Source organism: Hemitrygon akajei, chromosome 27 (genome assembly GCF_048418815.1).
Source record: "Hemitrygon akajei chromosome 27, sHemAka1.3, whole genome shotgun sequence".
Classification (NCBI taxonomy): Eukaryota; Metazoa; Chordata; class Chondrichthyes; order Myliobatiformes; family Dasyatidae; genus Hemitrygon; species Hemitrygon akajei.
In genome coordinates this window covers 43657819-43673983 of record NC_133150.1, presented here as the reverse complement: position 1 = coordinate 43673983, position 16165 = coordinate 43657819, and the positions used below count along the sequence as shown (strand labels likewise).

The 16165-nt window shown below is 43.4% G+C and overlaps 1 protein-coding gene across 6 annotated transcripts in view; it reads left to right on the top strand.

Moving 5' to 3' along the window:
• The window catches only part of LOC140717316 (solute carrier family 26 member 9-like), a 149366-nt gene that overhangs the window by 37100 nt on the left and 96101 nt on the right, over nucleotides 1-16165 (top strand). For 3 of the 6 annotated variants that reach the window (XM_073030783.1, XM_073030788.1, XM_073030782.1), the window contains exon 2: nucleotides 15606-15746. The exons of 1 other annotated variant lie outside the window; for it this stretch is intronic. In XM_073030783.1, the coding sequence (XP_072886884.1) occupies nucleotides 15625-15746 (122 nt within the window). In that variant the 5' untranslated portion in view covers nucleotides 15606-15624. Of the gene's footprint in view, nucleotides 1-15503; nucleotides 15747-16165 lie in introns of all 6 variants that reach the window. 2 more of the 6 variants (XM_073030787.1, XM_073030784.1) reach the window with 1 other exon arrangement.

Genomic DNA, 16165 nt, shown 5'->3' with positions numbered 1-16165 from the left:
AGCCCTTGACCTTTCCCACCCACCTGATTCCACCAATCACCTTCCAATTATCCTCCTTCTCCTCCAGCCATCTATTTATTTTGGCATCTTCCCCCTTTCTTCTCAGTCCTGAAGAAGCATCTCGGCCTGAAACGTTGACTATTTATTTCCAAAAATGTTGCCTAAACTGCTGAGTTCCTCCAGCAGTTTGTGTGTGTGGCTTTATCTTTGTAACTGCTTCTTTCCGTTATGCTAAAGGATGATGTTAATCTTCACACTTACTATCATCTTAAATCCCCTATTTTACTTCTTCTAATCTCAGCCTGTGGAAGGACCCCCATCACACAGGACACGCTCTCTTGTTCTTACTGCCATCTGAGAGGAGGCACAGGAGCCTGAAGACCCACGTTCAACATTTTAGGAATTTCTTCTTCCCCTCCGCTATCAGAACACTACCTCAATATTTATGTTCTCTTTTTGCATCAATTATTTAATTTAATTTTTATATATTTCTTATTGTAATTTATAGTTTTTATTATGTATTAGACCAGAAGACCATAAGATATAGGAGCAGAATTAGGCCATTTTCCCCATCATCTGCTCCACCATTTCATCAAGGCTGATACATTTTCCCTCTTAGCCTCAATCTCTTGCTTTCTCCCTGTACCCTTTCATGCCCTGAATAATCAAGAATCTATCAACCTCTGCCTTAAACATACCCAATGTCTTGGCCTCCACAGCCGCCTGTGGCAATGAATTCACCACTCTCTGGGTAAAGAAATTCCTCCTCGTCTCTGTTCTAAAAGGATGCCTCTCTATTCTGAGGCTCTGTCCTCTGGTGTTAGACTCTCCCACCATAGGAAACATCCTCTTCACATCCACTCTATTGAGGTATTTCAACATTTGATAGGTTTTAATGAGGTCAGCCCTCGTTCTTCTGAATTCCAGTGAGTACAGCCCCAGAACCATCAAACGCTCTTCATATGACAAGCCTTTCAACCCTGGAATCATTTTCATGAATGTCCTTTGAAACCCCTCCAATGTCACCACATCCTTTCTTAGATAAGGAGCTCAAAACTGCTGACAGTATTCCAAGTGAGGCCTCGCCAGTGCCTTATAAAACCTCAGTATTACATCCTTGCTTCTATATTCTCGTCTCTTGAAATGAATGCCATTTGCCTTCCTCGCCACAGACTAAACCTGCAAATTAACATTTAGGGAATCCAGTACAAGGACTCCCAAGTCCTTCGTGCTCAGATTTTTGAATTTTCTCTCCATTTACAAAATAGTGTATCCTTTTATTTCTTCTAGCAAAGTGCATGGCCATACACTTCCCGACACTGGATTCCATCTGCCACTTCTTTGCCCCTTTTCCTAATCTGTCCGAATCCTTCTGAAGCCTCTCTACTTTCTCAAAACTAACTGCCCCTCCCCACTTATCTTAGTATCATCCGCAAACTTGGCCACAAAGCCATCAATTCCATTATCCAAGTCATTGACATATAATGTGAAAAATACAGCCCCAATATAGTTCCCTGTGGAACACCACTAATCACTGTCAGCCAACTAGAAAAGGCTCCCTTTATTCCCACTCTTTGCCTACTGCCAATCAACCACTGCTTTATCCATGCTAGAATCTTTCCTGTAATATCATGTTTTCCACTATACTGCTGCCACAGAACACGCATTTCAGTGATAATAGACCTGATTCTGACTCTGACTTTGTTTGATGACATGATCCAGTGTCAACAACAGAGATACAGAACAATTTGCTAAAGTTTTTAAATGTCTCTGGTTCATCTGGAGAGGGCATTTGTATTACGCAACCGTGAAGTAAATTCCAGCATTTGCAGAATCTCTTTTATTAGTGATGACTGAAGTGTATCTTCAATGGTAGAGTTGTGGACGGTGTTGAGGGTCGTATTAGGTTACATTTGCGCATTGATAGGATGCAGAACTAGGCTGTGAATTGGCAGATGTGTGTAGTTTTTCATTGATTCTATTGTAGTTCTTTGTTCTACTGTGAGTGCCCGTAAGAAAATGAGTCTCGTGGTTTGATGACATTTCTGCAATTTGATAACAAACTTACTTTGAACTTTTAACTTTGAGATAGAATTCAATCCGGAGAGTGTGAAGTTATAATCTTTGGAAAGGTCAGACTTGAAACTAGAATACAGCGTTAATGGCCGGATTCTTAGCAGTGTGGAGGAACAGAGGGAACAGAGAATTTTGCAAATTTACAAACCTCTGCTGTGACCACAGCCTGGAATATTGTGTTTAGAAGGGAGGGTGCAGAGGAGATTTACCAGGATGCTGCCAGGATAATAGAGCATGTCTTGTGATGAAAGGAGCAACACACACAAATTGCTGGAGGAATTCAGCAGGCCAGGGAGTCCTGATGCAGGATCTTGGCCCAAAATGTCGACTGTTTACTCTTTTCCATAGATGCTTCCTGGTCTGCTGAGTTCCTACAGCATTTTGTGTGCATTGCTTGGATTTCCAGCATCTGCAGATTTTGTCATTTTTGAGCAAACTAAGGAGTCTCTTGTTGGTGCGAAGGAGGATAAGGAGTGACTTGAGAAAGGTGTATAAGAGGTATAGATAGCATGGACAACCAGCGCCATTTTCCCAGCATCGATTTAACTAATACCAGGAAGCATAATTTAAGGCAATTGAGGAAAGTAGTGAGCCGGGGGTGATGCCAGAGGTAGGTTTTTCAGACTAACTTTGGTGGAGTCCTGATGAAAGGCCTTAGCCCAATACATAGAACATAGAATAGTACAGCACAGTACAGGCCCTTTGGCCCACAATGTTGTGCCGACCCTTAAACCCTGCCTCCCATATAACACCCCCCAGCTTAAATTCCTCCATATACCTGTCTAGTAGTTTCTTAAATTTCACTAGTGTATCTGCCTCCACCACTGACTCAGGCAGTGCATTCCATGCACCAACCACTCTCTGAGTAAAAAACCTTCCTCTAATAACTCCCTTGAACTTCTCCCCTTACCTTAAAGCCATGTCCTCTTGTACTGAGCAGTGGTGCCCTGTGGAAGAGGCACTGGCTGTCCACTCTATCGATTCCTCTTATTATCTTGTATACCTTTATCATGTCTCCTCTCATCCTCCTTCTCTCCAAAGAGTAAAACCCTAGCTCCCTTAATCTCTGATCATAATGCATACTCTCTAAACCAGGCAACATCCTGGTAAATCTCCTCTGTATCCTTTCCAATGCTTCCACATCCTTCCTATAGTGAGGCAACCAGAACTGGACACAATACTCCAAGTGTGGCCTAACCAGAATTTTATAGAGCTGCATCATTACCCCGTGACTCTTAAACTCTATCCCTCGACTTATGAAAGCTAACACCCCATAAGCTTTCTTAATTACTCTATCTACCTGTGAGGCAACTTTCAGGGATCTGTGGACATGTACCCCCAGATCCCTCTGCTCCTCCACACTACCAAGTATCCTGCCATTTACTTTGTACTCTGCCTTGGAGTTTGTCCTTCCAAAGTGTACCACCTCACACTTCTCCGGGTTGAACTCCATCTGCCACTTCTCAGCCCACTTCTGCATCCTATCAATGTCTCTCTGCAATCTTTGACAATCTTTTACACTATCTACAACACCACCAACCTTTGTGTCATCTGCAAACTTGTCAACCCACCCTTCTACCCACATATCCAGGTCGTTAATAAAAATCACAAAAAGTAGAGGTCCTAGAACCGATCCTTGTGGGACACCACTAGTCACAACCCTCCAATCTGAATGTACTCTTTGTTCCTCTCCATAGATCATCATGCATGATGAGGTCCTCCAGCATGAGATAGTATTTGTGAGCCATTCAGAAATCTGATGGCGGAGGGGGAAAAAGCTGTCTCTGAACCTTTAGGCTCCTGTACCTCCTCCCTGATGGTAGTGACAAGAAGAGGGCATGTCCCAGCTGGCAAGTGTCCTTAATAGTGGAAGCCATCTTCTTGAGGCACTGCCTCTCGAAGATGTCCTTTAGGTGGGGAGGGAGCCCGTGATAGAGCTGGCTGAGTCTACAACGCTTGCAGCCTCTTGAGATTGTGTGTTTTGGAGCTTCCATACCAGGCTGTGATGAAACAAGTCAGAATGCTCACTGCTGTACAGCTATAGAAATTAGTAAGAATTTTTGGTTACATACCGAATGTCCTCAGATTCCTAATGAAGGTTAGCCACTGGTGTGCCTTTTTAAACACTCTGTTTTTCCTCATGTGCGGTCTGATTTGCACCGTTTCCCCAGCTGCTTCTGTTTTTAATTCAGATTCCAGTCAGGTCCAATCTGACTAAAATGTAGTTCAGCTACTCCCATATCCCAATTCTTGGTCCATTACCCTTAGACCTTGGCTTTTTGAAATATTTATCTAGTTACTTTTTAAATAGAGTCATAGAGTCAAAGAACACTGCAGCATTGAAACAGGCCCTTTGGCTCATCTAGTCCATGCCGAACTATTAATCGGCCATGTCCCAGTGACCTGAACCTGGACTATAGCCCTCTACAGTATATTCCACCTATCCATGTATCTATCCAGATTTCTCTTACATGTTGAAATCAAACCCGTATCCACTACTTCTGCTGGCAGTTCATTCCACGCTCCCACCACCCTCTAGGTGAAGTTTCCCCTCAAGTTCCCCTTAAATCTGGCAATGATTTCTATTTCCGCCACCCCTTCTGCTCTGCTAATAATGCAATGAAGGGATGGGAGAGTTCGGTTAAAAAGTGGAAGTTGAGGTGTTCTCCTTGGAGCAGAAGACGTTGAGTGAAGATCTGTTAGATATGTATAAGATCATGGCCAACTTATCCAGATAAAGAGAAGGAAGATGCTCCCAAAGGACAAACAGGAATTGATTTAAAATTTTGGATGAAAGATGTAGGAGGCATGTGATCATACACTTTTATACAGAGAACATGTTTATGGACACTGAGAGAACACAGTGACACTGTTATTAAGGAGGTGCATAGTGTTCTGGCATTCATCAACCATGGGATTGAGTTCAAGAACCGTGAGGTAATGTTACAGCACGCCACTTGGAGTATAATGTTCAGTTCTGGTCACCTGACTACAGGAAGGATGTGGATACTGTAGAAAGAGTCCAGAGCAGATTTACAAGAATGTTGCCTGGATTGGAGACCATGCCTTATGAGATAGGTTGAGTGAACTCGGCCTTTTTTCTTTGGAGCGATGGAGGATGAGAGGTGACCTGAAAGAGGTGTATAAGATGATGAGAGGCATTGATTGTGTGGATAGCCAGAAGCTTTTTCCCAGGGCTGAAATGCTAACACGGAGCATAGTTTTAAGGTGCTTGGAAATAGGTACAGAGGGGATGTCAGAGGTAAGTTTTTCACACAGTGCATGGTGGGTGCGTGGAATGCACTGCCGGCGATGGTGGTGGAGATGGATACAATAGGGTCTTTTAAGAGACTCTTAGATAGGTACATGGAGCTTAGAAAAATAGAGGGCTATGCTCTAGGGCATATATGTCAAACTCAAGGCCCGCGGGCCAAATCCGGCCCGCGGTGGAATTATCTTTGGCCCGCGAGATAATATCTAATTACTATTAAAGCTGGCCCCAGTAATCGAAGCGCCTATGGCGTATGATATAGCTAATGCTGAGTTTATTCAGGTACCAGGTTTTCAGGGTTTTTAGTGTTTATTCGGCAGTCTTGCTCGGCAGTCTTCTTCATAAGAAACGGAATTTGTAAAGTGAAACACTTTGTAGTTATAGCAGAGACTGAGACACATGAGAGCAGGCTGAAAAAACGGAGGCAACGAAAGCTGCGTTCGCACGCGTCCGACTGATCCGGCCCGCATGAAGCTGCATTTTGCTCAATCCGGCCCGTGACCTAAAATGAGTTTGACACCCCTGCTCTAGGGGAATTCTAGGCAGTTTCTAGATTAGGTTACGTGGTTGGCGCAATATTGTGGACCGAAGGGCCTGTAATGTGCTGTAGATTTCTATGTTCTATGTTCTATTTTCTATGTCTTAAAGTTTATATATAAATGCAGGAAGGTCATTGACCTAAACTTGAAATATGATACCTCTCCATCCCTTTATTTTTCCTACCCACTTGGCTTCCCCTATCACCTTCTAGCTCTCCTCCTTCCCCTCCCTCACCTTTTTATTCTGGTGTCTTCCCCCTTCCTTTCCAGTCCTAATGAAGGGTCTCGGCCTGAAATGACGACTGTTTATTCCTCTCCATAGATGTTGCCTGACCTGTTGAGTTCCTCCAGCATTTTGTGTGTGTTGCTTAGGATTTCCAGCATTGGCAGAATCTCTGGTGTTTACAATATGATCTGCAATTCACTGCCCTGTATTGGTATTGGTTTATTGTCACATGTCCTAAGATACAGTGAAAAGCTTTGTTTTATATGTCACCATTCAGATCATGCCATATATAAGAACATCAAGGTAATATAAAGAATATAATCCTCTCTATAGATAGTGTCTGACCTACTCAGTTCTTCCCGCATGAGGCATTCATAGAGTCATAGAAAAGTACAGTACAGGAGCAGGCCCTTCAGCCCATTTAGTCCATGCTGAACTACTTTAATTCACTTGCACCGGAACGATTGCCCTCCATTCCCCTACCATCCATGCACCTATCCAAACTTCACTTAAAACATTGAAATCGAGCTCACATGCATCACTTGTTCCACACTCTCATGACCTTCTGAGTGAAGAAGTTCCCCTTAAACTTTTTACCTTCTATCCTTAACCTCAAGTTGTAGCCCCCTCCAACCTCAGTGGAAAAAGTCTGCTTGCATTTACTCTATCTAGACCCTCATAATTTTGTATAGCTCTTTTAAATCCCCTCTAATCTATGCTCCAAGGAATAAAGTTCTAATCTAGTTAACCCGGCAACATCCTTGTAAATTTTCTCTGCACTCTTTCAATCTTATTTACATCTTTCTTGTAGGTAGGTGACCAAAACTGCACACAATACTCCAAATTAGGCCTCACCAACATCTTATACAACTTCAACATAACATCTCATCTCTTGTACACAATACATAGATTTATGATGGCTATTGTGCCAACAGCTTTCTTTACAACCCTATCTACCTGTCTAGCCATTTACAATGAATTATGGACTTGCATTCCCAGATCCCTTTGTTCTACTGTACTCCCCAGTGTCCTACCGTTCACTGTGTAAGACCTACCTTGATTGGTTCTTCCAAAGTGCAACACCTCACACTTGTCTGGATTAACTTCCATCTGGCCCATATCTCACTGCAAGCCATGATAGTCTTCTTCACTGTCTGCTACACCCCCAATCCTAGTGTCTTCCACAAATTTGCTGATTCAGTTATACACATTATCAACCAGTTCATTGACACAGATGCAAACAACAATGGACATAGCATCAATGCCTATGGCACTCCATCAGTCATTGGCTTCAAGCCAGAGAGGCAACCATCTATTACCACTCTCCGGCTTCTTCCACAAAGCCAATGTCTAATCCAATTTACTACCTCATCTTGAAAGCAGAGCGACTGAACCTTCTTGACCAGCCTCACATGTGGGACCTTGTCAAATGCCTTGCAAAAGTCCATGTGTACAATATATACTGCCTTGCCTTCACCCACTTTCTTAGTAACTTCCTTGAAAAACTCAAATCAATCAATCAAATCAAATCAAGTTTAACTATGTTAAAGTGTGAAGTGCTTATGCAGTGAAGAAAGCTAATGGCATGCTGGCTTTTATAACAAGAGGAATTGAGTATAGGAGTAAAGAGGTCCTTCTGCAGCTGTACAGGGCCCTGGTGAGACCCCACCTGGAGTATTGTGTGCAGTTTTGGTCTCCAAATTTGAGGAAGGACATTCTTGCTATTGAGGGAGTGCAGCGTAGGTTCACAAGGTTAATTCCCGGAATGGCGGGACTGTCATATGTTGAAAGATTGGAGCGACTGGGCTTGTATACTCTGGAATTTAGAAGGATGAGAGGAGATCTGATTGAAACATATAAGATTATTAAGGGATTGGACACACTGGAGGCAGGAAGCATGTTCCTGCTGATGGGTGAGTCGAGAACTAGAGGCCACAGTTTAAGAATAAGGGGTAGGCCATTTAGAACAGAGATGCGGAAAAACTTTTTCACCCAGAGAGTGGTGGGTATGTGGAATGCTCTGCCCCAGAAGGCAGTGGAGGCCAAGTCTCTGGATGCATTCAAGAGAGAGTTAGATAGAGCTCTTATAAATAGCGGGGTCAAGGGAAATGGAGAGGGCAGGAACGGGGTACTGATTGTGTATGATCAGCCATGATCACAGTGAATGGCAGTGCTGGCTAGAAGGGCTGAATGGCCTACTCCTGCACCTACTGTCTATTGTCTATTGTCTATTATCATTCAAACTGTACATGGATACAGTTGAATGAGATAGTGTTCCTCTGGGGCCAAGGTGATAGCATACATTCAAAATAGTAAGAGGAAAAAAGACGCACATTGTTACTCAAGAAAACACGTGTATAGTCCAAGTCCCTGAGGAAAATGCTAATTGATGGTACAGCTCTAGGCAATCCAGCCTGTCATTCCAATGATCAAACTCTGGAGGGCAGCACCAGCGGGAGATGCCAGCCCTCAACTGAGCAATGGTGCCACGCTACACTACGCTCAGTGTCTCCTCACCTGGACTGCAGCAGCAGGCAAGCTCGCGGCTTGAGGCCTTGGACTCACTACATCCAAGGCCACCCTGCTGTCTCCTCGCCTGCTTCACCACCAAAAAAGGGAGACAGGCCTGCAGCATCTTACATTATCAATGACCATCAGGGTCCAGCGATTGCAAGAGAAACGTCCTAGGTAGTCATTATAGTGAAAAGGTTCAGAAGTAGGCCATTCGGCCCTTCGAGCCAGCACCGCCATTCAACGTGATCATGGCTGATTATCCACAATCAGTACCAGTTCCTGCCTTCTCCCCATATCCCTTGACTCCGCTATCTTTAAGAGCTCTATCTAACTCTTTTTTGAAAGCATCCAGAGAATTGGCCTCCACTGCCTCCTAAGGCAGAGCATTCCACAGATCCACAACTCTCTGGGTGAAAAAGTTTTTCCTGAACTCCGTTCTAAATGGCCTACCCCTTATTCTTAAACTGTGGCCTCTGGTTCTGGACTCCCCAACATCGGGAACATGTTTGTTGCCTCTAGTGTGTCCAATCCCTTAATAATCGTATATGTTTCAATCAGATTTCCTCTCATCCTTCTAAATTCCAGTGTATACAAGCCCAGTCGCTCCAATATTTTATACTGCATGCTGCTTTCGATGGCTTTGTATAGCCAACAACAGCACAGTCTGCACCCAGGTCTGCTCCTCCGAACCTTCTCCAGACCATCTGTTGGCTTTTCCGTTTCCAACCTGTCCACCGGCTTGAACTTCTCTGATTCAACTGCTGGCTTTTCCTTCACTGGTCCATCCACCTGCATCTCCTTCTCCAGCCCATCTGCAGCCTTCTCCTTCTCCGGCCTATCCACAGGCCTCTTCTCCAGCCTGTCCCCGGCTTCTCATTCTCGGCCCATCCGCAGACTTCTCCTTCTCGGCCTGTCCGCTGCCTTCTCCTCAGCCCATCTGCCTGCTTCTCCTTCTCCGACCCATCTGCCGGTTTCTTCCAGCCAGCTGCTCCAAGCAACAAGCAGATCACTGATGCAATAAACCTGCTGTACCCATAGTTCTTGCAGTCCAGTACAGTCTTACAATCATTAAAAACACATTTTAAAAAGAAAAGTGCGCCTTTGGTTGGCCCCCGAGAGATCACTGCGTTTGAATGTGCTGCCATTTTACGGGAGGAAGATTGATTAGACCTGACCTACCTCGCACGAAGCTATCCTTAATCAGGTCATGTCTACCTAAATTCTTATATATCCGGTCTCTTAGAATACCTTCCAATAACTTTCCTATTACTGATGTCAGGCTCGCTGGCCTACAATTTCCTGGTTTACTTTTAGAGCCTTTTTTATACAGCAGAACAACACTGGCTATCTTCCAATCCGTTGGTACATCACCTGTCGCTAAGGATGATTTAAATATCGGAATCAGGATCAAGTTTAATATCACCTGCATATGTCGTGAAATTTTTTTACTTTGTGGCCGCAGTACAATGCAATACATGATAACTATAGAAAACAAAACTAAATTGCAGTAATTATATATGTATATTAAATAGTTAAATTAAATATGTAGTATAAAAACAGAACTAAAAATGTAGTGAGGCAGTGTTCATGGTTCAATGTCTATTCAGAAATCGGATGGCAGAGAGAAAGAAGCTGTTCCTGAATCATTGAGTGTGTGCCTTCAGGCTTCTGTACCTCCTTCCTGATGGTGGCAATGAGAAGAGTGTGGTGGGGGTCCTTAATGATGTTCTCCGCCTTTCTGAGGCACCGCAGCATGAAGATGCCGTGGATACCATGGAGGCTAGTATCCAATATGGAGCTGACTTTGATCTGTGCAGTAGCAACCACCCCCCACCCTTCCCCATACCAGACGATGAAGCAGCCAATCAGAATACCTCTGCAAGGGCCCCAGCAATTTCTGCACTTGCCTCCCACAGGGTCTGAGGAAACACCTTGTCAGACCCTGGGGTTTTATCCACCCTAATTTGCCTCGGGACAGCAAACACCTCCTCCTCTGTAATCTGTATAGAGTCCATGAAGCTGATGCCACTTTGCTTCATTTCTATTGACTCTGTCCATGTCCTGAGTAAAAAAAAAATCCAAAAAATTCAATTTTGATCTCCCCCATCTATCTTGGCTCCACACACGGATTACCACTCTGATGTTACAGAGGACCAGTTTTTATCCCTTGCAATCCTTTTGCTGTTAAAATACCAAACGGTTTCAATAGGTACAATTAATGTCACAAATACATCCTAAAATTCTTTTTTCTTCGCAGAATATCTGTAGAATTCCTTAAAGTTCTCATTCCCCTTGTCTGCTAGGGCAGCCTCATGCCTTCTTTTAGCTCTCCTGATTTCTTTCTTAAGTGTTTACTTGCATTCCATATACTTCATAACCAACTTATTTGTTCCTACCCGCCTATACCTGCTATGCTTTTTTTTCTCAATCAGGGCCTCAAAATGTCTTGAAATCCAAGGTTCCCTACACCTACAAAATGCTGGTGGATCACAGCAGGCCAGGCAGCACCTATAGGAAGAAGTACAGAAGAAGTCCTGACGAAGGGTCTCGGCCTGAAACGTTGACTGTACTTCTTCCTATAGATGCTGCCTGACCTGCTGCGTTCCACCAGCGTTTTGTGTGTGTTGCTTAAATTTCCAGCATCTGCAGATTTCCTGGTGTTTGCACTCCCTACACCTGTTATCTTTACCATTTATTCTGACAGGGACACACAAGCCTTGTACTCTCAAAATTTTGCTTTTGAAGGTGTCCCACTTATCAAGTACTCCTTCGTGCTCTTGGTGGTGTTGATGAACCATTCTGAAAATGATGGTGGAGAGGAGAAGCTTTCTGTGTATCATTGAGAGTGTGCCTGTACCTCCATCCCAGTGGTAGTAACAAGAAGAGGGCGTGTCCCAGATGGTGAGTGTCCTGAATGATGGATGCCACCTTCATAGGAATACCTAAGTAATTTGAGGTAATTAAAAAGAATATAAAAATAAAAATGTGGTAAACTATGTATACCTGTCTGGACGTGCCCCTCTGCTGACTGCTCCTTGGCTCCTCCCACAGACCCCTGTACAAAGGCGATTGGGGCACTGCTCCTCCCTCAGTCTTGGACATGTCGTGCTCCCTTTTTGCTGTTAATCAAAGCCTATCGTTCACTTCCAGTCTCCTAGAGTTATTGATGGTGCATCAAAAAGAATGTAGATTATAGTTCAAAGTTCAAAGTTAAATTTAATATCAAAGTACATATGCAACCATGTGCAACCCTGAGATTGTTTTTCTATAGAACAGTAACTACAACAGGATCAATGAAAAATCAACCAGAGTACAGAGGACAACAAACTGCGCAAATGCAAATGGAAATAAAAAGCAATAAATAGCGAAAACATAAAATTGTGAAATAAAGAGTCCTTAAAGTGACATCATTGGTTGTGGGAACATTTCAACGATGGGCCAAGTGAGCGTCGTTATCCCCTTTGTTCAAGAGCCTAATGGCTGAGGGGTAGTAAGTGTTACAGTTGCAGAGAAAGTGCAGGGCAGGTCGGGAAATAAAATGCAAAGGCCACAACATAGTAGACTGGGAGATCAAGAGCTCATCTTTAGCGTATGAGAGGGCCATTTAAGAGTCTGATAACAGCAGGATCGAAGCAGTCCTTGAGTCTGTTGGTGTGTGTTCTCAAGCTTATGTACCTTCTGTCTGATGGGAGGTGAGGAGAAGGGGGGGTGGTTTTCTATTATGTTAGCTGTTTTCCTGACGCAGTCGGAAACGTTGGCGGAGTCCGTGGAGCAGAGGCTGGTATATGTGAAGCGCTGAGCAGCAGCGATAACTCTCTGGAGATTCTTCTGGTCTCAGGCAGAGCAGTTGCCATGCCAAGCTGTGATACATCCCGATAGGATGCTTTCTGTGGTGCATCATACGTGTAAATGTTGCATTTGTAGAAGGGAAACAGAACTTTCAGAAAGGAATTGTCTGGGATAGTTAGAAGGATGTAAGGTAGGAATAGGGTCATGGGAATGTTGAGATTTTGTGCCAGCATCAAGCACAGATCTGGTAGGCTGAATTTATTTCAAAGCCACCACAATTCTGGTTTTCAGCGTTTTCTGTCTTTATTTTAGATTCAGAAATTCCTTAAGGTTGGATAGTTTCTATGGAGAGAGAAACAAAGTTAGTTTCAATGACTTTTCAACAGAAACCTTCCATTTGTATAGTGACTGATACCCTATGACCATCACAGAACATAGAAATCTACAGCAAATTACAGGCCCTTCGGCCCACAATGTTGTGCCACCGTGTAACCTATTATAGAAACTGCCTAGAATTTCCCTTGTGCTTTGCCCTGTACGGGGTGGATAACTTCACTCACCTCAACTGAGTTGATTTTACAGCCAACAGACACACTTTCAAGGACTCTACAATTCATGTTGTCAATATTATTTATTTAAATTTACTTTTTAATTATTTGAAAATTTGCACATTTTATCTTCTTTTACACATTGGTTGTCTGTTAGTCTTTATTTGTGTATAGTTTTTTTTCATAAATTCTTTGTATTTCTTTATATTCCTGTTTATGCATGAAAGAAAATTAATCTCAAGTTAGTATATGGTGACAAATATGTAATTGATAATACATTTACTTGATTTTAAATTTCACTTTGACTCCTGCATCCTCTGGCCATTCTTTTCCATGTTATAGAGAGCAGAGGACAAGCATTGAAGGTGAGAGGCAGTAGGTTCAAGGGGGATGAGAGGGTTAAGTTTTTTTACTCAGAGAGTTGTGTATGCTTGGAATGCGCTGCCTGGTATGGAGGCAAATATGTTAGAGGCTTTTAAGAGACATTTGGATAGGCACATGGATGTAAGGAAGATGGAGGGATATGGAGATGGTGTAGGTAGGAGGGATTACTCTTTAGCTGTTTTTGATTTGCTTTTTATCTGGTTTAGCACAACATTGCAGACCGAATGGCCTGTTTCTGTGCTTACTGTTCCATGTTCTATGTTTTACATAACATTTGAGTATCCTGCATCAATGGGTTTTATTGCTAGTCCAATGCAGGGTTTCAACAACAATCACCGTCTCTCACTTTTCCCCCACAGACACTGCTGGACCTGCTGAGTTCCTCACAAACAAGAGAAAATCTGCAGATGCTGGAAATCCGAGCAACACACACAAAATGCAGGAGGAACTCAGCAGGCCAGGCAGCATCTGTGGAAAAAGTATAGTTGATGTTTCAACCCGAAATGTCAACTGCACTCTTTTCCATAGATAATGTCTGGCCTGCTGAGTTCCTCCAGCATTTTGTGCGTGCTGCTGCTGAATTCCTCGAGCAGGTTATTTATTGTTCCAGGTTCCAGCATTGGCAGTCTCTTGTATCTTTTACAACGTACTGCAGAGTATACACATTAAAATACAATTAGACTAGGGATTTGCTAGTTCATTGAAACTGTCTGCAGAGATGAAGGTTTGTGTACATCACACTTTTCAGCTGTAGGGATGGAAAGAGTTATCGTAGGGCAGCCTCATCTGATCTTGGCTGGATATTGATCAGCAGAACCAGTTAATCACATGAAAAGCGTTCATTCCAAGACACCATGAGAAAGATGTGCAAGTATTGTGGAGCACAAATCTTAGATATATTCCATGTAAGGTCAACACATTATATCCTCGATCTGTAGTATTTAATGCTCTGCCTAATTCAGACTCAGAACCAGGTTTATTATCATTGACTTAAGTCATGAAATTTGTGGCAGCGGTACAGTTCAAAGTTCAGAGTATGTATACATTATACAGCCTTGAGATTTGTCTCCTTACAGGCAGCCACGAAATGAAGAAACCCCCCCCCCATCAAAAAAAAACTTTTAAAAATAGAGGACCATCAAACAGGAAAAAACGAACAAATTATGCAAACTATAAAAATAAGCAAAGTTTACGAAAGAAAGTCCATCCACTGACATGAATCCGCAGCCTCCGTTCAGCCAAGTAAACGTTGTGGAGCAGCGAGGTGAACTGGCCCGTCCCTTGCCTCCGGCCCGGACCACCCCGATCTTTTCATCCTGGCCTAGTGATTAAGTGCAAGACATTAAAAAATTACTACATTACAATAAAAAATAAAATCAATAGAACAGTACAAATGAGGAATGAAGAGGTGGTGTTCATGGATTCATGGACCATTCAGAAATCTGATGGATCAGGATGAGGTGTTGCTCAAATGCTGGGTGTGCATCTGGGGTACCTCCTCCCTGATGGTAGCAGTGAGAAGAGGGGACGTCCTGTGTGATTGGGGTCCTTAATGAGGGATGCCGCCTTTTTGAGGCATCGCCTTTTGAAGTTGTCTTCTCTGGCCCATGATGGAGTGTGAAGTAGGGGACAAACAGGATTAGTTTCCAACAGCGTCATGCTCAGCATAGACAAGGTGAGCCAAAAGGCTGTATAGTTCGATGATTGTGCTGTAACAGAGATCTCAAACCTTGCTGATATGATTCCCATGACTTACTGTATATTCATATTATTTATTACTTCCAGTAATTTTTCCCCCACCTTCTCTCTATATTGGTTCCCCATTCTGGCTTCCCTATTACCTCCTCTCTTATCTGCATCTGCCCATTACCCTCCTTTTGGTGTCCCTCTTCCCTTTTTCCCATAGCCAATTGTTCTCTCATATCAGATTCCTTCTTTAGTCCTTTAACTTTACCACCAATCCCCTCTCAGCTTCTTTCTTCATGCTCCTCTCCCCCACCTATCACTCCTTCCCCCCTCACCTGGTCTCACCTATCACCTGCCAGCTTGTACTCCTCCCCCTCCCCTCCCACCTTATTCTTGCTTCTACCCTCATCCTTTCCAGTTCTGATCAAGGGTCTTGGCCCAAAACATCTTCTGTTTATTCCCTTCCATAGATGCTGCCTGACCTGCTGAGTTCCTCCAGCATTTTGTGTGTGTTGCTCTGGATTTCCAGCATCTGAAGAATGTCTTGTACTTCTATTTTGATTCCTCTCCAGTGATTAAGATATTGCCGTGATGCATATCCGTCCGCGTTACATTGTTGATCGATCAGCTTATTCCATTCCTGAATTTGATGAGGAGTACCAGAAGAAAATCAGGAGTTACCCCCACTCACAAAAAGTACGGAAGTTCTTCAGGTAAACCTAAATTAATCTCCTTTTTCTTCTGGTGACTATTTTGAAGTTTTGAATTATTTTACCTTTTCGTCTGGCACTGTTGCTGAGGACTCCTCCAGTTGCATGGGTCTGAGGTCCAAGTGAGTGTGGGCAATCTGCATGTTGGTAGCTGTGAAAGCAAGGCACTTATCTGATTCAACAACCTGCTGAGTAATCGTTGCCCTGTGCAGTGTCCGACACCACATTCAGTAAAGGTTCACTGGAGCAAAAACCAAACAGCTGGAAGAACTCAACAGGTCAGGCAGCATCTGTGCATGAAAGGTAAACACAAGAGATTACGCAGATGCTGGAAATCTTGTGCAACACACACAAAATGTTGGAGGAAATTGGCAAGTCAGGTTCCTTCAAATTCCTCTCCATGGCTGTCGCCAGACTTGCTT